Source organism: Sinohyriopsis cumingii, chromosome 18 (assembly GCF_028554795.1).
Source record: "Sinohyriopsis cumingii isolate HCF-2022 chromosome 18, ASM2855479v2, whole genome shotgun sequence".
Lineage (NCBI taxonomy): Eukaryota > Metazoa > Mollusca > Bivalvia > Unionida > Unionidae > Sinohyriopsis > Sinohyriopsis cumingii.
Genome location: NC_142978.1, coordinates 76,233,540 through 76,257,960, shown reverse-complemented (window position 1 = coordinate 76,257,960; position 24,421 = coordinate 76,233,540). Strand labels below are relative to the sequence as shown.

General features: G+C 33.3%; 1 protein-coding gene and 1 long non-coding RNA gene across 2 annotated transcripts in view; one reads left to right on the top strand and one right to left on the bottom strand.

Annotated features, from left to right (window-relative positions):
* LOC149777015 (neural-cadherin-like) overlaps window positions 1–24,181 on the top strand; it is a 149,821-nt gene extending 125,640 nt beyond the window's left edge. The window contains exons 33-34 of the mRNA XM_089941765.1: window positions 15,600–15,855; window positions 23,854–24,181. Of these exons, the coding sequence (XP_089797891.1) occupies window positions 15,600–15,701 (102 nt within the window). The 3' untranslated portion in view covers window positions 15,702–15,855; window positions 23,854–24,181. The remainder of the gene's footprint in view (window positions 1–15,599; window positions 15,856–23,853) is intronic.
* Window positions 573–9,326, bottom strand: LOC149777016 (uncharacterized). The gene is made up of 3 exons (XR_016416280.1): window positions 9,271–9,326; window positions 2,861–2,951; window positions 573–2,083 (listed from the first exon to the last, which is right to left on the bottom strand). It is a non-coding gene; the product is annotated as an uncharacterized LOC149777016 (long non-coding RNA).
* Window positions 24,182–24,421: the final 240 nt, after the last annotated feature.

Here is a 24,421-nt window from a genome sequence, read left to right as displayed (position 1 = left end):
GTACATTGTGTATATACAGTACAACTAGGTACATTGTGTATATACAGTACAACTAGGTACATTGTGTATATACAGTACAACTAGGTACATTGTGTATATACAGTACAACTAGGTACACTGTTTATATACAGTACAACTAGGTACATTGTTTATATACAGTACAACTAGGTACACTGTGTATATACAGTACAACTAGGTACAATGTGTATATACAGTACAACTAGGTACATTGTGTATACACATTGTGTATATACAGTACAACTAGGTACACTGTGTATATACAGTATAACTAGGTACATTGTGTATATACAGTACAACTAAGTACATTGTGTATATACAGTACAACTAGGTACATTGTGTATATACAGTACAACTAGGTACACTGTGTATATACAGTACAACTAAGTACATTGTGTATATACAGTACAACTAAGTACATTGTGTATATACAGTACAACTAAGTACATTGTGTATATACAGTACAACTAGGTACACTGTGTATATACAGTACAACTAAGTACATTGTGTATATACAGTACAACTAGGTACACTGTGTATATACAGTATAACTAGGTACACTGTGTATATACAATACAACTAAGTACATTGTGTATATACAGTACAACTAGGTACATTGTGTATATACAGTACAACTAGGTACATTGTGTATATACAGTACAACTAAGTACATTGTGTATATACAGTACAACTAAGTACATTGTGTATATACAATACAACTAGGTACATTGTGTATATACAGTACAACTAGGTACATTCATGAAATGTTATAATAAGGTCTAAAATCATTCCATTTGACACAAAAATATGTCAGTAACTAATCTGACTGAGATAATTTGTAAATTTGAGCACTAAACTGATTCATGTTCAAATTAGTATGACTTACTGAGTGATATGTAACTGAAGAAAGTAAGAAAAAAATTAACTGAATTCATTTTACTTTCACTTGCATCAAATTTTGTGTTGGAAAAAAATCACATTTTTATTGGTACTTAAATTTGTACCTTGTGGAAGAGGTCCTATTATTCTGACAGGTCATCAAGTCTTGAACTTGACAGTTATTATTCAACCATGAGATCCAGTTATTATTCAACCATAAGATCCAGAAAAACTGATATCCAACAAAATACATTAAATAGCAAATTCACAGCAGTCTGTACTGCATCATGGCACCTCTCATAAATTCAGTGTACTGTAATTTCCAGCTAGAAAGTCACTGTAATTTTAATTAGAGTATAATAACCTGTACATTATTTTTCTTTTTTCAAAAGCAATATCATTCAAAATATTTGGTCTAAATATTTAAAATATCCTGGTGTGAGAAACTGATAAAATATAATTAGAAATGTGTTTATGGAACATAGATGTCCTACTGGAGTGCCTGAAATATCCAAATGTATACCGGTAACTTAATCATGGTGTGACAGACAGACGTATGGATGGATGGACATGGGTAATTGATATGCCCCTACAAGCATTATGGTGGGACATATAAATGCTCATTCAGGCTCAAATTCTGTTCCGACTGAGTGGATCATATAACAGTACTCTCTAAATATAACACTCTTTGGGATCCATAGAGTGAACTGCCTGATACAGAGAAAATCCTATAATAAAGTGGTATCCATGACAATATTTGCCTTCTAACTGGAACTGTATTATAATGAATGGCCTGATTGTGAGGGAGTGCTGTACAATGATATTTTATAGTTCCAAAGTGCTCACCCCCTCCCTTTTTTCACTTCAACATACCTGCAACAGTTTAATATTCAACATATCTCAATATAAATGATTTCTGTATGGTAATGGTTTGAGTGCACAGGAGATTAAATGATGTTTTAGTGTTTATGCAAATTGCATTCCAATGAGAATATGTTACAAGATGAAAAATAATGTATAATTTATGAATGAAGTTATCGATACTTACAAAGGTTGGAACTCTGGATAATAGGCAAAGGAAACTGATGACACAGGGCCAAGATGAAAATCCTGATACCAATGCACCAACTTCAGACTTTGATCAAAGAACTTGACATGTCCTGCCACATCTCCAACCACTATAAACCTATCATAAGATAACATTGATACATGAACAATAATTGGAGTTATTTATCTCACATTGTACTGTATGAATTGGAGTTGTTTATCTCACATTGTACTACTTGAATGTGTTTTCCATCTTATAGATGAACTGTAATGTCTACTGCAGTTTCCAAAGTGGGGGCATTTTTACGCCGGTCCCATTAGTTTGACTCTGTAAAACCAAAATGGGGGCATTTTTACAGCCAGTCACATTGGTTTGACTCTGTAAAAGACTCATGCTCTCATTTATTCCACTTAATTAAGTTTGACTCCATCAAAGACTAAAGTGCTGTGACTTATCGCAGTTACTTTTACTCTCTCAAAGTCTTGTGCTCTGACTTTTCCCAGTTGCTTTAGTTTGACTATGTCAAGGACTCATGCTCTGACTTTCCCCAGTTACTATACTTTGACTCTTTCAAAGACTAATTCTCAGATTTCTCCCAGTTGCTAATTTTACTCTGTCAATGACTCATGCTCTGATGTTTCCCCAGTTACTTTACTTCGACTCTTGTCAAAGACTGAGTTATCACAGTTACTTTTGTTTGACTGTAAAAGAGTATAGTGCTCTGACTTATCACAGTTACTTTTGCTTGACTGTAAAAGACTCATTCTCTGACTTATCATGTAATTGATAAAATGTTCAAAATTTAACTTGGAAATTGATTCAGAAAACTGGTTCTCATTCCTCTTTTGAATATTCACAAATATATAAGCACCATACTGTAAATTTAATGACAAAAATAAAAATATATAAATTTACCTGTCAGTTATTGTGAGGACATTAATACCTCAATCCTGAAGTTTGATGATCTTCAAAGCTTTCTTGTTGGCAGAAGGTTCTGTGTTTACAACTAAAATAATATATATATATATATGGGTAGACAGATAAGAAATCTTTCAGGAAATTGAATGTTGTAAATATTTATATTCACAATCTAAAACACTTTTAAAATAAAATCAAGCAAATTTCATGTCAAAAGAATGCACTGAATATCACAACTGAAAGGAGGCAAATCTGGTAAGCAGTGATGAATTAAATACTCAATGCCTACAAAATTTAATTGAAATTATTGCAATATTTTGTTCCCCAAAGTTCATACCATGTTTTTTTCTTGAGAAAAATACAAATTAAAAATGTCCAAGGTGCCTTTGCCAATTTAATGCAACTGAAGAAAACTTGGTCTGATGTGAAAAGGCTTGTTCTAAGTCAAATGGATGCTATAAAATGGTCATATCTGGCTTATAACTATAAGACTTTAAATTGTTAAGGGATTTTGCACGAATTAAGCAAAATGAAAAACAATGAACTTGACCTACCATATAGACTCACTTTTAGGTCTAGTCCATCTGCAAATAACATAGACCCTGATCTGCTGTCACATAATGTGCTGTAAGATCTGGGTTTATGTTGTTTGTAATGATTATTTGGTGTCAGGCAAAATAGCTCTGATCAAGGGTGTCCTCTCATAAACAAAATTGCTGTATAAAACCTCTGAGCGATATAAAAAGAAACATCAGTATAGTCAATGAAAGGTCATAGAGGTCATTTCAATAACAAACTTATCGTGACTGAAGCCTAGAGAGTGAGAGTTCTGATCCTATGACATAGACATTGTCAGTGATGTCTGTCAAGTATTATTATACATATTTGAAAGTTGTATGCCTCTTGTGGTAATCTCCTTACATGTAAGGCATAATTAACTCCTAAATTTTGATTATACAATTCAGTTTGTATTCACTGTCTATTTAAAAGTTTTATAAGTGTTTGTTATAGTAGAAATACATTTTATTATAATTCAATCCCTAGCTGAGTATTTATATATGGCAAGTTCTAGACACAATTATGATGTCCTCAATAATTTCAAAACTCAAAACATGCAGAAAGCATGCACAAAAAAGGTCATAATAATACATGCCAACATGCAGATGAATCATAAATGATGAAATGATACATGACCTAACTTTGAAACACATACGATTTTAAATTTCATGATTGCAATTATTAACTAAGCAAATACCACAGTCCTGTACAAAATAACTTTGAAATCTGTCTAAATTTTGCTGTTTTAATTGGGCTTTTTTCTTGTGGCATAAAATCTGTATTTCTTGTTCTTTTTTATCATACAAGATATAAAATCTGTATTTCTAAGTTTTTTTGTGTATCATATATGGTATAAAATATGAGGTAAGACATAAGGAAGACAAGAAAAACTAAAACAATTTTAGGGTCAAACTTCATATCACTGAATGCTATTGTATGACGAGTTTTAATGAAAAATAAACAGTAAGTAAAAACATTGCTCACGACAGTGAGCTGAAAAAGAAACATGATAAAGCTGCAACTTTAATAAATTTGAACCAGTCTGCCATATTAAATGCATTTCATGCATTCAACATGCACATTATTTAGCCATTGTAACTTCGTTCAATTCATTAACAGCTATAAATAATATCAATATAAAAGTTCTAGTCATTATCATTTGTGTAAGTGGATTAGTGAAGCAAACTGAAGACATCTCCTCCTCAGTACCGGACATTTATCTGCAGTTGCTCCTCTCCATACTTACAAAATGACTTTGAATAAACAGAGAGAGAAAAAAAACATTCAAAATAGCTGAAACAGGTTAGTTGTTAAAAATCAAATCAAAAACATAATAAATTTAGGATTTTTTAGACTTTACCATAATACCCACAACCTGATCCATCACCATAATTAGCTACAAAAATCCACAAAAATATTTATAGTTATATTAAATGAAAGTGTTAGAAGAATAAAAACATTAAACTTTCTATTTACATAATACAGCCATTTCCAAATGCTGCGCATGTTTATGTCTGACAGAAAGTGTGAAATTATTGCTTTCTAACCAAATCTGAAAGACTCTTCAGAACTGGAGTTAGAAATATGTATGGATAATGTGAGGAACTGTAGGATAATACTAAAATTTGAAGCAACAGCAAATTTGGAACAGACAAGTACACATCTTCATGAAAATCAGATACTGGAATATATCAACATTTTCTTGCTTATTGCAACCACTGACACCTTGTTATAATGTATTTATAATAAATTTCAAAAATGTCAAGCAGATATATTAAACAGTGGAGTCATTTTCCACAAAATCAATTCAATGTGTTTACTATTAGACAGAGTTTAAAACCTAAAAGGTACAAAATTTATTTACATAAATCTCCTTCAAACATACAAGTTAGATGGTTTTGTTCATTAATTGTCACATAAATAGTACAAAAAGTAAATAAAATTTACATATACTCATCAGACAGAATTACTTTTTAAATTATATATAATCCTCCAAAAAGTGCTACAGCTCTGGACTTTACTAGGATGCCTATCCTTGCAGGTGTTCTGCACATTTCAAAATTTGCTACTTCATTGCATTTAATTTCCAAACAATTCTTGTATAGATTTTTGGGTACATAAAGAATAAGATAATCAGATCACATAACTTTAATGCATGTAACGTAACAAAAATAGAAACTAATTTTAACAGACAAATCGACAAGCAAATGAAACCTAAACAACTTTCATGAAACAAACTATAAGATCTTGTCGTGTCTTTATCAAGAACATAGACATGATGTATTTCCTAATCATTAAACAGATGTAATTTTTGCAAGTCTATTTCACAAATATTATGGATGAAATTAAGCACACAGTGAGAAAACAGTATTTAGTTATTTCAGTCCTAAAGAAATCTACTTTCTGTATAAACTATTACAGTGCCAAATGTAATTCATAATATATATATATACTGTGCAATTTCACAGCAATGAAAACCTTTTTATTTTATTAGATGCGACTTACATATGCTGTAGAAGAATGGAAACTGAAATTATGATTATATTTGCTCTGTATTTTTCTTGCATGTACTTTAGTCTGCAATAAGATATGTACAGTATTCTCACACCATCCCATTTGTTTGTAAAACCCCCATCCCTATGATTTTAAACACAGAGGGCATCAGTCATATAAAAAATGCACAAAACTTAGTCATTTCATTTGTTGATTTATAACTTCTAACATGATTGTTGCCTGAGTGTCCAAAACACTGTCAATTTGTTGCATTTCAAATCAGAAGGGATTTTCTTGAGCAACACAGCTGCCTTATTTGCTTGGGCCAGTCTTTTTTTTTCTCCAAGCAACAGATGTTATGTTGTTCGCTGTCTTTGAAAAATCTCAATAATTCCATAAATTTTGTATTTACACCTCTTTGAACACATGTATGTAAGAGTTCATCCTACTTATTGTTTCAATTTGTTTTAGAAATATTATAACTATACTATGCAAATATTGGATGCAGCTGACATAGATTTGACTGAAACAGACTATTCTAGAAAACAGAAATGGACAGGAAGCAGTCTGTCTGCTTGTTTGTATCAAGAGCTTCCATTTGTGTTGAAACGTCAATAATTTTAAAGTGTTGGGGACCCTTTGGCAACAATCAGGTTAGAAATTATAAATCAGTGAATGAAATGACTAAGTTTTGTGCATATTTTATATTCTTGATGCTTTTCATTCATAAAAGCAGTAGGGGGTACAAACAAACAGGAGGGTAGTGCAGTGCTATAGTATCCATGCATTCCCTTTACCAACATTCATCAGTGCATTTCACAGTCAATACATACATACATACATACATATGCACACACACACATACATACAATGAATAGACTGTTGGCACTACAATAGTTACACACACTAAAAATGGAAATAGAACCACATGTAGAGACTGCCTGCTAAACTAGTACCACACCTTGCTGCAGATCAAGATGATTGTCTTCATGGTCTATGACAAAACATGAGCATGATCAGTGATTCTCAAATGTTAAATTAGAGAAACAAAAATATAGTGTAGGGAGAAAGGGGGAAAAAGAGAGAAGCTCAATGACATTTTCAAGAGAACAAATAAGAGCAAAAACTTTCAGTACAAGATTTTGAAGAGACATGTTCTTGTAGCAAGAAAAGAAAGCAGTATTCTGATGTATAAATATGAAAGTAGAATAAGGATGTAACCTTATCAAGTACTTCGTGTAGAAATATCAAAGTAGAATAGGGACTTAACCTTATCAAGTACTTCGTGTAGAAATATCAAAGTAGAATAAGGACATAACCTTTTCAAATACTTGTGTAGAAATATCAAAGTAGAATAGGGACATAACCTTATCAAGTACTTGTGTAGAAATAACAAAGTAGAATAAGGACATAACCTTATCAAGTACTTGTGTAGAAATATCAAAGTAGAATAGGGACATAACCTTATCAAGTACTTGTGTAGAAATATCAAAGTAGAATAGGGACATAACCTTATCAAGTACTTGTGTAGAAATAACAAAATAGAATAAGGACATAACCTTATCAAGTACTTGTGTAGAAATATCAAAGTAGAATAGGGACATAACATTATCAAGTACTTGTGTAGAAATATCAAAGTAGAATAGGGACATAACCTTATCAAGTACTTGTGTAGAAATATCAAAGAAGAAGAAGGACATAATCTAATCAATTACTTGTGTAGAAATATCAAAGTAGAATAGGGACATAACCTTATCAAATACTTGTGTAGAAATATCAAAGTAGAATAAGGACATAACCTTTTCAAATACTTGTGTAGAAATATCAAAGTAGAATAGGGACATAACCTTATCAAGTACTTGTGTAGAAATATCAAAGTAGAATAGGGACATAACCTTTTCAAATACTTGTGTAGAAATATCAAAGAAGAAGAAGGGCATAATCTAATCAATTACTTGTGTAGAAATATCAAAGTAGAATAGAGACATAACCTTATCAAATACTTGTGTAGAAATATCAAATATAATAAGGACCTTATAAAATAGTTATATAGAAATGTAAAAGTACAATAAGGACCTTGTCAAATATTTATGTAGAAATGTAAAAGTTGAATAACGACTTTGTCAAATATCAAGATAACCACAAATTCCATCTTGAAAGTGAAAGTTATAATACATGTGGAATATGCATGAAATTCTTCTAATCCAAGTAAATCTAGAAAGAAAAGAAGCTGGATCCAGAACAATGGATCATAGTAAAGACAAATATAAGAAGCAATTCTGTGAAATTATGTCCCCTGTTTTTTTATTGGTTTTATCAATACAAAAGCTGATTTAATATAAAATCAGGTTGAAGTCTAATGATAATTAATGGAGTTATTATGTAGAGATGAAAGTCAGTCTGTCTGATAATCAATGGCAATTAAACACTAAAAATTAAACAGTCAAGGTCTCATGAAAATCAAGCTGCATACCACATCTGGTTGAAATCGTGTAATAATTAAGAGATTCACTTTGCAAGAAAGAAAGTGGGTGGGTCTCACAATCAGGGGCTATAACCTGCTTAACAATAATACAGAATGCATACACCTGAACTCATCATAGTCTAGTCAATATTAAGTTACATACTGAAAATTGGATAAAATTCAAGAATAATCAAATGAGTTATTGTGCAGGAACAAAAGTGTCTGGGTCTGACAATCAGGGGCCATGACTGCTAAATAAGAACACAGAATTCTGACAAGCAAATGCAACCAGGGTCTCATCCATATCAAGCTGCATACATCTAATACTAATTAAGGGAGACAATGTGTTGAAACAAACATAGGTAAGTCTGACAATCCGAGGCTATAACTCTGATAAATGATCACGTAGAATGAAAATAGCTGAACACCGCCAAAGTCTCATCAATAATTTTTTAGCTACATACCAAATATGTCTGAAATCCAATAATAAATTAAGGGGGTTACTGTGCACAAACAAATGTCAGTGAGACTGATAATCAAGGTCTATAACTCTGCTGAACAATCACATAGATCTCCAACAATTGAAAATAGTTAATGTCTCTCATCAACATCAAGCTGCATAAGAACTTTGGTTAAAATCCAATAACAATTATGGAGTTATTGTGACAAAACAAAAGTGGGATTGATGGATGAACAGGACCAATTTAATGTTACCACTTTTCTACCTAATGTGGGGAACAGTAAGATGAAAATATATTTAGTAGTTTCTTCAATTGATAAAGTATAACCATGGAATAATTGTTACCTGGCAGAGACAATTATTTATAATTATGAAGAAATGTATAGAAATGCTTTGCTAGAAATTTGAGTGCAAGTATATATTATATTTTACCTTTTGTGAGGGGCTTGTTGCTATCCCACACAACTAAGTTGCCAATAGAAGTAGCTATCCCACACAACTAAGTTGCCAATAGAAGTAGCTATCCCACACAACTAAGTTGCCAATAGAAGTAGCTGTTAGAGCTCGAGAACTTTTTAGTTGAAAAATAGACTGACTGTAACATCCGACTGGCTTGTTGAAGTCTTGGTCAGTCAGAGGAGGAGCAACATGTTCCATCCTGCCCGTATCCTGTTATAAATAAAAGATGATCAAAATATCTGCAAAATCTTTCTGTCATCATCATCATTCTCAAGGCACCACTATCACCTTCATGCTAATCATTATCAACATTACCTTTCTCCTCTTTTTCTTTATAACCATCTTATGGCAAATTCTTAATTATTCTTGGCACTAAATAACCTAATATTGTGTCACTGTGCCATAACACACAAAAACAAATCATTATGATTGTGTTTCAAATATTTTTCACCATTAAAAGAATCATCAGTAAAAATATGTACCTCTTGGTACCATCATACCACTAACAACAACATGGCAGTTCTATATGTTGTAATTATTATTTTTGATATCATCATGTGTCACAATCATCACCATCACCACCACGACCACCAACATTATAATAAAATCAATCCCTATCAATGACAAAACAACAATGATATCCTACAGTATATGTATACAATACTCTATATGCATTGCATGTTTACTGTGAAGTATTATATATTCTCCATTCAGACCTACTAAAGTTAAAACAAAAATGGTCATGCCACATGTGCATAGAGCTTAGATTTTACAAATTTAACAGTAGCAACTGTATATCATTTGAAATAGTGTACTGTATTTAAGTCCAGTACAATGTGGCCTAATTAGAGTTATCCTACCAGTTTTCTGAAAAAAATACTTTACTAAATTAAAAATAACAACATAAACCTACACATTGAGAGCAGACAAATGAATGTCAATATCAATTAAAAGTATAATTATTACAGATGCAGAAATTCCTGTACAAGCTATTCATTTTGGGTAACTTTCGACAAGGTATTTCAGTAGGACCGTTATTAGGATCTTCTTTGCAAAAAAATTTACCAATGGGGGAGGGGGAGAGACTATAGAAAGCATAATGCTCTTCCAGTTTTATTCACTATTCCTTGCATATGAATACTCACAATGACTGATAAAAATTTAAAAAACTCCCAAATAAGGACAAAAGAAGACAAGTTCAAACAGGGTAAACTACCTTAAATAATTTCAATTTAACCGTATATCAGCTCCAGTCATTTAAAAAGTCCAAGTCCTTCTCGGTTGGATCATCATAATGGAATACATCCTAAAGCAAGTAGGTGGCCCATCAGGCCCACAGATAGAGGTCAAGGTCAAGAGCTTACAAAATTTGAAGCCTTCCTTTGAATGTTACACTCATTAGAAGCCGAATTTCCATATGTTTTAAAAATTTAAGTACTTGCAATCTATAGTACAAGTCCATTGTAGTGCTAAAAGCCAACAAAGATAATTGATATAACTATTGTGATATATATAATTTATTTCAATCATGGTACCTACATTAAAAAGCTCAATCTCTTGAAAAATGTAATAAAATTAAATTTTGAACAAATATAAAAAGAACCTGACTCCAGTTTCCCTAAACTTCTTAAACTGTCCAACTCAAACTTTCTTGTCACATTTTAGGCAACTATGGATTTTTCACTGATCATTAGGCAGGCATAAAATAGTTATTTTTTGTCATAATATCTTGAGTTCACTTAAAGTATGAGTAATATGGGTCATATTGATTGAACTATTTCAGCTATATGTGTCCTATTGCAGAATCTGAAAATGCTTATGTTTAAATGCCAAATATTCAGGTGTTCTTTGCTTGCTCATCTATCACTGTTCACATAAGATTTTGATATAAAAATCCCTGGAAATACATGCAAAAAAATGTGTCTGAAAGTACATGGATATTTTTAGATGAGGCCAACCAGTAGGAGTGATCGAGTGTAAACATACTGAATATTATGCACCACATATTGGAAAACATTAGTACTACTCTTTGCACTGGTAATAATTAAACCCAACATTCTCTTGTCTAGACCCAAATGGGTTCCCAGCCACCATTGTATAAGTCCAAAGCAATGATAACTTTCATCCGGAACATTTGTCATAAAAACTAATCAGCAATCATAGATAAACATATTTTGTATAAACTATACAAGTATTACATTTTGGAATAGCAGATAAACAAAATTAGATCAATGAAGGTATCTACATTACCATATTTGAGGATTTCCTACAAATTAAGGAATTCCTCAACTCCCTTTTCAAGAGTAGAAGGATTCCGTGATGTATACAAATTTAAAATAAAAGAATTATTTTTCATCCTTTCCACTAGATAACTCATGCCCTGAAAACTCATGAACCCATTTTTTAAACCAGAAAATACCCTATTTGTTGAACTTGAAGAAAATAGTGATTAAAATTGGTAATGGAAACTTTGATATATTGCTCGTTTTACGTCGAAAATGGTAGATAGTACCTGGAAATTGTAATAAACATTATGAAATATCAACTTTTAATAAGAAGTCATATAATTTGTTACATTTTTTTCAAACAACATTCTTAGTACACCGCAATTAATGAAATTCAAAGACATTTCAATCAATGAAAATGTCACGTATGCCTAGTAGAGGCAGTACTTTGATAGATAAATACCAAATAAATATAAAAAATTATCAATTGAAATTTGTGTTTTAGTTCTGTCTTTTGGTTCCTTTTAAGTGTAATCATCATATATGCAATGTATCCTCTTGTAATTAAACAAAATGTGTCAATCTACTGTAAAGCTATGTCCGGGAGCATTTCTCTGAGAACCTAATTAAGTGCCCACTGTGTTTTATATCAGACTAGAGGAAGCATTTGTTGTATTGTTGCACTAAATAAAAAGCAGGCCCCCTTTTCTATTATCATGCTAATTAAATCTTTTGAATCAAATAAAGGACATGGAATATAAAAAAAAATAAAAGCCCTACAAATCCTACATGCTTAACAATCAGTTACCCCTTTCTATGTCAGGTAACTCATTTCAGTTGATCAATCAGACACTGTTATAAATTTTATTGTGTAAGTAATCTAATTAAACTATCTTAAATTGACCTACTCAATCATAACTGTGATTAAAGATAGCAAGGCAACCTAGCGAAATGGGTACTTTGTAAAAGAAAGAGCTTTCTTCACAGATACGGACCATTGTGGTAAAAACAAGTTTCAGAGAATTCCTGAATTCACACATTGAGATATCCGCAAGGGTGATAAGAAGTTTCACTATTACTTGCAATGAAATTATGGCATCAATATTTTATTAATTGAAAAATACAAAAATTGAGTTTCAACGTAGACGATTGTCTCACAAAATAAATGTTGCATGTTTTTAATAAAAAGGAATCTTGTTTGTTAGTGTATCAACAGTTAGTCTGGTTCCCTACTTTGGAGACACCTATTTTCATAAAAAACTATTATACATTACTCTGGGAACCAGAGTAATCAACACAACAAAAAAAAAGCTTTGACGTAATAGAAGAATGTTTTTGAGTACCGTGTTTGGTTGTTGAAACCAGCTGGGATCATGTTATCGATCTTTCAGATGTTGGGCATTTTGAAAATAAATGTAATTCATAGAGAATAACAAACAACTCCATCGGAAAAACCACTTTATTGACAATTTTTCTAGAATCGATTATAAAATGAGGAATCATCCATTAAAAAAGCCAGTTAACCTCCCCCACCCACCCCATGGTTTTCTGGATGTTTAGCAGGTTTTTTCGGAGGGCCCTCGGTAACTCGCACCTTTGCTTATAGTGCAGTCTGTGTTTTGGGACCCTGAGCAAGTTATCGAGGGAGAGGTGCATAATAATAACATTGTCTGATAAGCGAGATATAAATCTCTATTTGAGGAAGAATTTTGAGAAATTCGGTGAAACTAGTGCCTAGCCTATAGCATTCATTACTACATTTATGTCACCTCAAAAACCAATAGATCAAAAGATATTTTCTCTCTGCAAATTGTACAGCTTCAAAAATAATTTATGTGTAGTTTGAACATTAAAGCAATGTTTATGCTAAACAGATGTAGGAATATCAAAATTTCCAGAAAACATATGGTCTAGCTATCACTCTCTTTTAATTTGTTCAAATGTATACAGATATCAGTAGTAATCTAACTTACAGTGATTTTCTTTCACTGGCTTGGAATTGCCAGAGTAGGCAAAACAATGTTGTTAGCCGTTTGGGAAGTGTAACTGACAGTGTATGCCTTTTTTGAAGCTTGAACGGTCATGGGAAACTGAAGTATGATGCAGTATCCTGCTGAGATAGTATCATCATTGGAATATTCTAGATTTGAGGCCTGAAGTTTATAGCATGAAATGTAATGAATTCATTAAAATTTTTGTAACTCATAGAGAAAATTATTAAAATAATTCTGACTTTCTAAAACAAGGTATGCATATCATGTATAAGTTGGGTTTAACTGCAAAACAACATAGACCCAAAATTTGCCATCGTATAAAGCACTGGCAGATTAGGGCCTATGTTGTTTATTCTACAGATTACTCCATGAAAACTGACCAGATTTGCTGCTGCATAATACACTGACAGATGTGTGTCTATGCAGTTTCCAATTGAATCTGATTATGTGCGAGCATGTATGGTATATCAAAGGCTGCATTTCATACTCACCCACTCATAAAATATCACTTGAGAGTCACTGTTTGTCACCAAACAGTGGATATCTTCAGGACTGAAGAAGATGAAATTTTAAATTGGAATAAAATATGGACATAATACAAAATTATTTAAATAAAATCTTTAAACAAAAAGAAAATGAGAATGGATCAACACATCTCTCATTAGATTAGACAACTTTGCTAAAAGTGTAACAATAAAACAACTTTAGGAAAACTACTTTTGTTTAGTTTATTGAAACTTACAAGTAAAAGGCAAGTGAACACGTTTTTATCATTTCAATATTTTGAAATCAATTAAATATTTATTCAACATACATGATGTACTGTAAATGTTAGACCTGCCAACAAGACCTTCTCATTAAGGCTGTGAACAAAAACAATTTCTGTAAGCTAGACCAATTTGCAGTAAGCTGTAACAAAATATCATGCTATGGTATTGTCAACATGAAAACATGCACTTGAAATGTCCAGAAGTGTAATTTGATAAACCAAACACAAACATTATGTTCCAAACAAAGCTTGAGAAGGGTGATCTGATGCAGTGAAGGCAAACACTATGTTCAGTTAAAATGTTTGTAAAGTACACTTAGACCATAATGACCTTCTGTAGGGTTTCAGAAACTACAGTTTTAAACACTGTGGAACTCAATGGCTTTTTGCTTGATATCTTATATTGTTTGTGATCGTAAAACCATCGTCAATGTCCTAAACTTGTTATACAGAAAAACCATCATTCACATCCTCATTTTGTTCATGTGATAACCACCAATAATGTATTCAAATCAATACATAGCAAAACCATCACTGACATCATCAAATTGTTGAATTTAAAAGTCACTATTAATATCTTCAAAACATAATACAGAAAAAACCACCATTAATGTCCTCAAATAATTAAATAGAAAAACACAACATCCTCAAATCATTAAATACAAAAATCACCATCAACATCCTCAAATCATTAAAGACTGTCCCTAATTTTAGTTTTAAAAAAAAGATAATTTTAAAATTATAATATTAAAAAAGCACACAGTATGAAATTTTGGTACCATACATATATACTCATATATGTCAGATCCAACTGCAAATGACACAGACACTGATCTACCATCACATAATGTGCTGACAGATTAGGGTTTATGTTGTTTGTTCTAGTGGTTACTCCTAACAGACCACACAGACCCAGATCTGCTGGCACATTATACAATGGCAGATCAAGGTCTATGTTGTTTGTTCTACTGGTTACTCTTAACAGACCACACAGACCCAGATCTGCTGGCACATTATGCAATGGCAGATCTGGGTCTGTGTTGTTTGCTGTTGGATCATACTTATATGCACATAAATACAATACATGAATATGATGTAAACATATATAGTTCTCAGCTGTTGTATACACGTGTTGCAAAATCCTATTTATACAAATGGATGATGGCTAGAATAAAGTAACATTTCAAAAATATAAAAATGTATATGAGAGAATTTGTAAAAAAAAAATTCTTGAAACTTCTGTGGCACATTTTTCTCATGTGATGTGGAAACTTAAAACTAAATCCTTACCTGTATTCCAAATTCTGGTTTCAGCTCAACTGTACACATGGGTGTCTCTCCATCTACAGTCCAGTTCCAAAGAGTCAATACCTGCAATACAAAACGGATACAAACTGTTGTCTGCTGTGCCCTTAAATTGATCTGATTTGTCTGTAGAGATCTTTCACAGTCCTTGATATAATTAGAAGAGGAAGATAAAGAGGAAGAGAATGAGAGCAGAGAAGAGGAAAAAGTGGGAAAGGATGAGCAGACAAAGAATTGAAAGATGTTGCAGAAGGCAGAGCAAAAGGTGAACACAAAAAGAAGGGGAAGAAGAAAAAGAACAGAAGATTGTAATCTATAGATCAAAGTACACAAAAATAATGTTTAAGAAAGGGAAAAATCAATACAGTTGATGAGAGGTGGACACTTAATGAAAGGTTATTAAGAGCATTATGATTTCTGTATCACCCAATCTACAATGTTAAGGGACATGGACATAAGCTCTACCTATGTCAACCCTGAATAAACTTTAATGTCCAGAGGATACATTCAAGCAACTAAAAACAATAAGAAAATAATTATGTTCAGCAAATATGAGATCGGCTGGTGCTATTCAGTGAAAAGCCTGAGAATGTTTAACAAATGATAGCAGACAAAATTTAATCTTTCTTGAGCTAGGTATAATGTATGCAAACACTGTAAACTATATATCTTACAGAAATTCTTAGGATTTATTGTCTATCATGGTTAGTGTTTTCTTGCTGTTTCACATTTCTAAAATATTTAAAGATTATCAAAATAAGTAACTTTTTAATATCCTGTGATATATAAAAAAGTATCACCTGTTTCTTCGCAGCACTGAGTGTTGCTAGATATCTGGCATTTGGAGTCATTGCCATGGAAACAACTCCTCCATCTTTGCTTAATTCAAAGATTGTTTGAAGAGGAATTCTGCAAAATAGAATATATGCATAACTGCATTCAGATCAGTCAAAGGTGATTTTATTAGGCTATAATTATCTGACAATTAGACAAATTCTACCCTATGTATGTGTCCCACACTATAGCCATGCTAGGTCTATGCCAAACATTTTAACATCCAAAAATTAGAATAAAATATTACCCTGTATATATGTCCCACACTAAAGCTGTGCTGGGTCTGTGCCAAATGTCTTACTAACTAACAATTAGATAAATATTACCCTGTATGTGTGTCCCACACTACAGCTGTGATGGGTCTATGCCAAATGATTTACTAACAATTAGATAAATATTACCATGTATATGTGTCCCACACTACAGCTGTGATGGGTCTATGCCAAATGATTTACTAACAATTAGATAAATATTACCATGTAAGTGTGTTCCACACTGCAGCTGTGCTGCGTCTATGCCAAAATGATTTACTAACAATTAGATAAATATTACCCTGTATGTATGTCCCACACTATTGCTGTGCTGGGTCTATGCTATATGTTTTACTAACAGATAAATATTACCCTGTATGTGTGTCCCACACTGCAGCTGTGCTGGGTCTATGCCAAATGTCTTACTAACTAACAAATAGATAAATATTAGCCTGTATATGTGTCCCACACTACAGCTGTGCTGCATCTATGCCAAATGTCTTACTAACTAACAATTAGATGAATATTACCCTGTATATGTGTCCCACATTACAGCTGTGCTGGGTCTATGCCATCTGCAGTTGTATATGTTATACATCTGTAAGTATGGTAATAATGCCTTACCATCTAACAGTTAGACAAATACTACCTTGAGTATGTGTACCACACTACAACCATGCCGGGTGTATGCTGCATCAAACACAAGCCAGTATGGTGCCAATGCAGGTGAGACAACAAACTACACTTTATATATGTGCAGGGATGCAGAAATTTTGTCAAAATCAAGTTGTCCATAGGCAAGTAAACTAAAACGTTTACTTGTCCATATAAAAGACTCACTTGTCCACATTTTCATAGTTAAAAAATATAGTGGATGAAGGACTGTTAAAATATTTACTTGTATTAAGCTGAACATTTAAATGAATGCAGTATGGAACTGTGACATGTAAAATATGATACTTCAACTTGTCTTATTTTTTTCTGTTAAAGGTATACTTCAACCACAGAGGTGAGAAACCAATCAAGTTTATGCATACCTTTAAGTAATTTGTTAAGTCAATGTGTTGACAATGAAAATAAGGAAGCAATTAACTCTGAAAAAAATTAAACAGTCACAAACACACATCAGTCCACACTGATTACTGAATAAAATACTGTTCAGAAGCAATGTCCTACTTTGCTTTTGCCCTGACATTACTGTCCGCAATTTTATCAAAGACATTCTGTAGAAAGTTTACATCAACTGGCTTAGGTTCAGACTGGCATGTGCTTCGGGTTGAGAACTCAGCTGCTTGGCTATGCATGAGATGGCTTGTTTAGGACCTTTATTTTACCATTATGTTTTGTGCTTTCCACATTTTTGGTGCATTAATCCGTGGGTTTTCACTGTGATAACCTGTCCTACAAACAATAAACTGGTGTTGTCTACAGTTGAGGGGTATCTCTTATATATATTACAAGATGTAAATGATGAATCTTCATTAGCCTTGAGCCAAAGAAACTTCTAAAGCCAAGAATCTGTAAGCTTCAGTTTTCTTTTTTCATCGTATTCCCTGTCATAGTCAAGTTCAGCTTTAGCATGTTTTGTTGACTTTTCATTCAACTTTTCACCATTTGGCCCTAGCTTTATCAGAATATTATCCATCCAGATACATTCCCAGGAGTAGTCATTGTAATCACACATAATGGTTTCAAAGAGCCCGGTGACTGGTTCAAAACAACATATTCCTTGGGGAAGACCTACCCTCCAGCCAATGAAGTTCATTCTGAAGTAACCATCAAAAGATGTTGCCTCAACCAGTACTGTCTGTTTCCATTGGTTGTATCGATAGAAGCTGCTTCTGGTTTGAGCCCTAATCAATAAATTTCAGCATGCACTATGTAAATATACAAGCACCCATTTGGTACTTACTGGTAAATATGAATGGTACTTGTGTAAACATTGCTCAGACAAAATGGGAACTACTGTCCTTTCAAGTCACAAGCCACAGTTTACTTTTCCAAGGACAAGTAACCTTGCAAAAGTTGCTCATCCATAAGTACAAATTTCTGACTTGGACAATACAGAGTGGATTTCTGCATCCCTGATGTGGTATACTATAACCAAGCTAGTTCTATGATGTTTATTTTAGTGTACATTATACATGGCAAATATGGTACCTATGTCTCACCACCTGGCAATACAAGTGAGGCAGAAATTACTGTGAATGTGTCCCACACTATAACCATGCTGTCTTTCCCCTTGTCTGCGGTAGCAAGCCACCTCTTTTCCTCACTTACAAATGTACAGTAGACCGGGCTGGACTGAAGATATATGCATACATTTATTCAGTCAAATTTGTGTTAAAATGTGAATAAGTCACACTGGAGGAAGTATTACAAAATGGAAACATCATTTCTTTCTAGAACTGATGTGCACATCAACAATGATCCACCTGAAGATTTTGGTAACAATCTCTAGAACTGATGTGCACATCAACAATGACCCACCTGAAGATTTTGGTAACAATCTCTAGAACTGATGTGCACATCCACAATGGCCCACCTGAAGATTTTGGTAACAATCTCTAGAACTGATGTGCACATCAACAATGACCCACCTGAAAATTTTGGTAACAATCTCTAGAACTGATGTGCACATCCACAATGGCCCACCTGAAGATTTTGGTAACAATCTCTAGAACTGATGTACACATCCACAGTGGCCCACCTGAAGCTTTTGGTAACAGTCTCTAGAACTGATGTGCACATCCACAAGGACCCACCTGAAGATTTTGGTAACAATCTCTAGAGCTGATGTGCACATCGACAATGACCCACCTGAAGATTTTGGTAACAATCTCTAGAACTGATGTGCACATCGAAAATGACCCACCTGAAGATTTGGTAACAATCTCTGGAACTGATGTGCACATCCACAATGGCCCACCCGAAGACTGTGGTAACAATCTCTAGAACTGATGTGCACATCAACAATGACAGACCTGAAGATTTTGGTAACAATCTCTAGAACTGATGTGCACATCCACAATGGTCCACCTGAAGATTTTGGTAACAATCTCTAGAACTGATGTGCACATCAACAATGATCCACCTGAAGATTTTGGTAACAATCTCTAGAACTGATGTGCACATCGACAATGGCCCACCTGAAGATATTGGTAACAATCTCTAAAACTGATGTGTACATCCACAATGGCCCACCTGAAGATTTTGGTAACAATCTCTAGAACTGATGTGCACATCCACAATGGCCCACCTGAAGATTTTGGTAACAATCTCTAGAACTGATGTGCACATCAACAATGACCCACCTGAAGATTTTGGTAACAATCTCTAGAACTGATATGCACATCAACAATGACCCACCTGAAGATTTTGGTAACAATCTCTAGAACTGATGTGCACATCCACAATGACCCACCTGAAGATTTTGGTAACAATCTCTAGAACTGATGTGCACATCCACAATGACCCACCTAAAGATTGTGGTAACAATCTCTAGAACTGATGTGCACATCAACAATGACCCACCTGAAGATTTTGGTAACAATCTCTAGAACTGATGTGCACATCCACAATGGCCCACCTGAAGATTTTGGTAACAATCTCTAGAACTGATGTGCACATCAACAATGACCCACCTGAAGATTTTGGTAACAATCTCTAAAACTGATGTGCACATCCACAATGGCCCACCTGAAGATTTTGGTAACAATCTCTAGAACTGACGTGCACATCCACAATGACCCATCTGAAGATTATGCTAACAAAATCCAGAACTGATGTGCACATCAACAATGACCCACCTGAAGATTTTGGTAACAATCTCTAGAACTGATGTGCACATCCACAATGGCCCTAAATATCAAGTATCTTGGTTCAAAACATCCTTCCACGTGATATGGCATGGTTATGGCACCTATATATAAATGACTACATTTTGTTTTCTGTCATAGCTGCAAAATGTATTTCATTTAATTTTTCTTGTTTGGCTGATCCAAATCAATTATAACATCCAATGTATGGAGAAAATGCCTTATGAGTGAAAGAATGTAGCAGAAAAATTGCTGGGCAAGATTCATAAGAGCAAACTATCAATATGTTTCATGCCAGAATGTTGATGAGAAGTTACATTTATCTGTGATCAAATGTTCTTACATGTCCCTGTAGAATGTGTTGCCTGTTGCTCTTAAAGTCATACAGAATTCCGACATGAGCACAAGTGTACATTATAACTTTCCTGGTGTTGTCGGTCAGGTTAAGGACTGGGACACTCCTGTTAAGCCCAAATGACCAGATCATATTCTGTTGGTGAGAAAAGAAACAAAGTATTGAGAATACAGATAGATTGGCAGATTCACATGATACTAGGCTAAATATGTTCCCATGGATGAACATAACTTGCAAAATTTTGACATTCCTTTTCCTTGTCTATGATCATTGGCAAATAGAAGATATTTTACATTTTTTGAGCAGACACAACAAGATGTTTCATGAGTGAAGTGGAAACAGTGTATTGTCTTATTATAATACAAAATATTTCCACTTCATGAGTGAAATATTTCCTTATATCTACTCAAAAAACTATATTTTCATTTCATTAGATACATGTATTTTTATGGCAAAAAACTTGCATTGATTATTTGACTGCATTATTACATTGATAAAAAGAGTTTCAGAAATTTTAAACTAATGTTAGAACAGTGATTTTTTTTACACATTTAGACTGTACATATAATGTTTCAGATTGTGTATCATGTCAAATTAATAGATGTTTTCATATGAAAATGAAGAGATTTTTATTTTTGCTGACACACTTCTTGTGCAGACTGATAGTCAACACTGCTGCAAGGGGGGTGCTATAGAAACATGACAGAATGGTCAACAGATATTAGAGTGTAACATCATTAAACAACACATTGCAATTATTATGAGTTTTCTTGTAAGGATTTGGGTTTGTATTTTTTTTTATTATTTTGCATTAAGATATTAATTTTTCTGTGCTGGCAAGCTTGCAGTATGTTTCAATAACAGATGCTGCAACCAACTTTTGGTTATCACTTATGTTCAGTTTGCAATTGATACTGATCAATCAATGGTTTCTCCATCCTTTTCAGACATGATTATGAGGGTGATGACAATTAAAATTGATACTTAAACAATTTTATTATTTATGTAATCAATAGTTTCCCTTAAATATGTACACCATTTGTCACTGAGTGAAACAGGTATACTATTCTGTATGGATGACAATGAGTATTGAATACCAACAAGTTCATTCACTGACAATTTGCCTAACTCATGTGAAAACTCATTAAAAAAACTAACACTTGAAGCCTGCTTTCTGTTGGCTGGGCTTGATGGCACCTTCTTACTGATTTCATAAATGTGTACTAGAGGGTCAACAGTCTTGACACATTTTAAGATCTGATCCTATTCATCCTGATAGAATGAGTGAGAGGAATGGTGGGAGAGAGAAAGAGAGAATGAATATAAAAAGGAAAAAAATTAAATAGGCATAAAGATGGAAATACAGGTCTGAATAGTATACAAAAGGGCAGATATACTTCCTAAATGGAAAAATAAAGTAGTTCTAAAAGTGATATCACCACTGTTGTGATAAAAGTTGCATCTCCAATATGGTGTTATAATTTTTCTCCCAGCAATATGTTTCAGTATTTCATCAAATATATAATAAATACAAATACCCCTCAACATATATATATAATCTTAATTATAATCTTCAAGTATTTTCCTCTCTTAATATCTTAACATGGAATTGATGAAATAATTCAAAAAATATTTTGAGAAATATATTTAAGCAATTACCTTTAATGAGTCCTTTCTGTTTAAATGATCATGTATTGATTGAAGTGTTAGAAAGAAACTATCTACGTATTTCAAGTAAGGTAACCACTTTCACTTATAATTTCCTCTCATGATTAAATTTTAGTTATTATATGTACTAACTTACAAGCCAGGTCCAACTGCGAATTGCATAGACCCAAATCTGCTGGCACTTCATGTAATATCAGATCTGGATCTATGCAGTCTGTTAGTAGTAATCATTAGAACAAACAATGGCCAGCAGAGCTAAATGCAGAAAGTGCCTTATTGTTAGAAACACAACTATTCTGAGTAACAGACAGTAGGCAGCATACCAAAGATTTTGAAAGATGAAATTCCTCCAAAGAAGGAGACCTTCTGATTCCATCCAATGAATCTATATGGTTGGTTAATTAGTATAACACAAAACTACCCATAAATTGTAAATTATTTGATTTCCTGTTATGGCTGCAACATTTACATGAGCAAACAGTCAATTGCGGTCATTACATGAGCAAACACCTCAGTTTAGGTCATTACACAAGTCAACGGCTCAATTTAGGTCATTAAGTGAGTCAACAGCTCAGTTAAGGTCATTACAAGAGTCAACAGCTCAGTTTAGGTCATTACATGACTACAATGCTCAATTTAGGTCATTACATGAATCAACAGCTCAGTTTAGGTCATTACATGAGTCAACAGCTCCAATGCAGTCATTACATGAGGCAACAACTAAATGAAGCAGAAGTTTGTGATACTAGTATACCTTCAATTATTGTTTACTGACGCTGCATCTGTCACATCTAAAAGTGACATAATGAACTTGTTAAAGATAACGTGAAGCAAGCAAATACTTCTCTTTTGTCAATTCAGGCTGTGGCAGGAAACAGAAAGTTAAATACAATCTCTGATTAGGGTGACTAGGGTGACTTTCAATTAAATGGCAGTGTTCTCTTATTGCATAAAATGTACACATTTAAAGATTTTGTTTCGATGTTGCAGCCTTATTTTTTGTGTTGAATAGTTCTGTGTATTGAAACTAGCATGGCATGTCTGACTCTGGAAAGCATTAACAGATGAGTTACAGTGACTTGACCATGATTTTCTAATCCAAAAAGAAACAGTTTTATTCCTAGCTTCAAAGGCAAACCATTTATGAATAAACTGGTGTATGACGATCATAAAGAATACAAGTTACAACGTATAAACCAATTTTCTCAATTCTTATTATTTTTCTTCAAGTTTTCTAACATAACATCTACAGCTTATTTTCATCGCCAAATAATAAGTCATCATCAAATTTTATTGCTTTTTTTTGTAATTAATTGTTGTTTTTGTTGTTGCTGTAGGGTTTAACGCCATTTTTCAGCACACGACAGGCTATACATGGCGGCTAGTATTAATGGTGGAGGAAGAACCCCGGAAAGAACCACCGACCCTCGAACCTACGCAGACAGAGGTGAGATGGCAGTGATCCGTAACGAAGAGCGCTTTAGACCACTCGGCCACTCGGGGCCCCTTCTTCTAATTTGTTTCAGTGACCTTGACCTTGAATCTTTTGAGCCAAAAATCAAAAAGGTCTATTTCTTCTCAAAAGTGCAAGCCATCCACAGAGCTGAGTCAAGTTTCATTGTGTTTAACTAAACTTTTTGCGTATTAAAGTTATTATGACCTTGATATTTGTCGTTTTGACCTTACAAAATTAAGTTTTCTTTCTTAGCCCAAGAGCAAGCCATCCCCAAAGTTTAATCAAGTTATCTTGGCTAAAACTGAAGTTCCTTTATGAAAACCAATTTTCTTCTTTGAGTAATGGTGACCATGACTTTGAACCAAACAAGCAGATTTCATACTTAATAGATATACAAGCCATCCACAAAGGATTGATAACGTATAAGGTCTAGAACAAACAACTGTGTC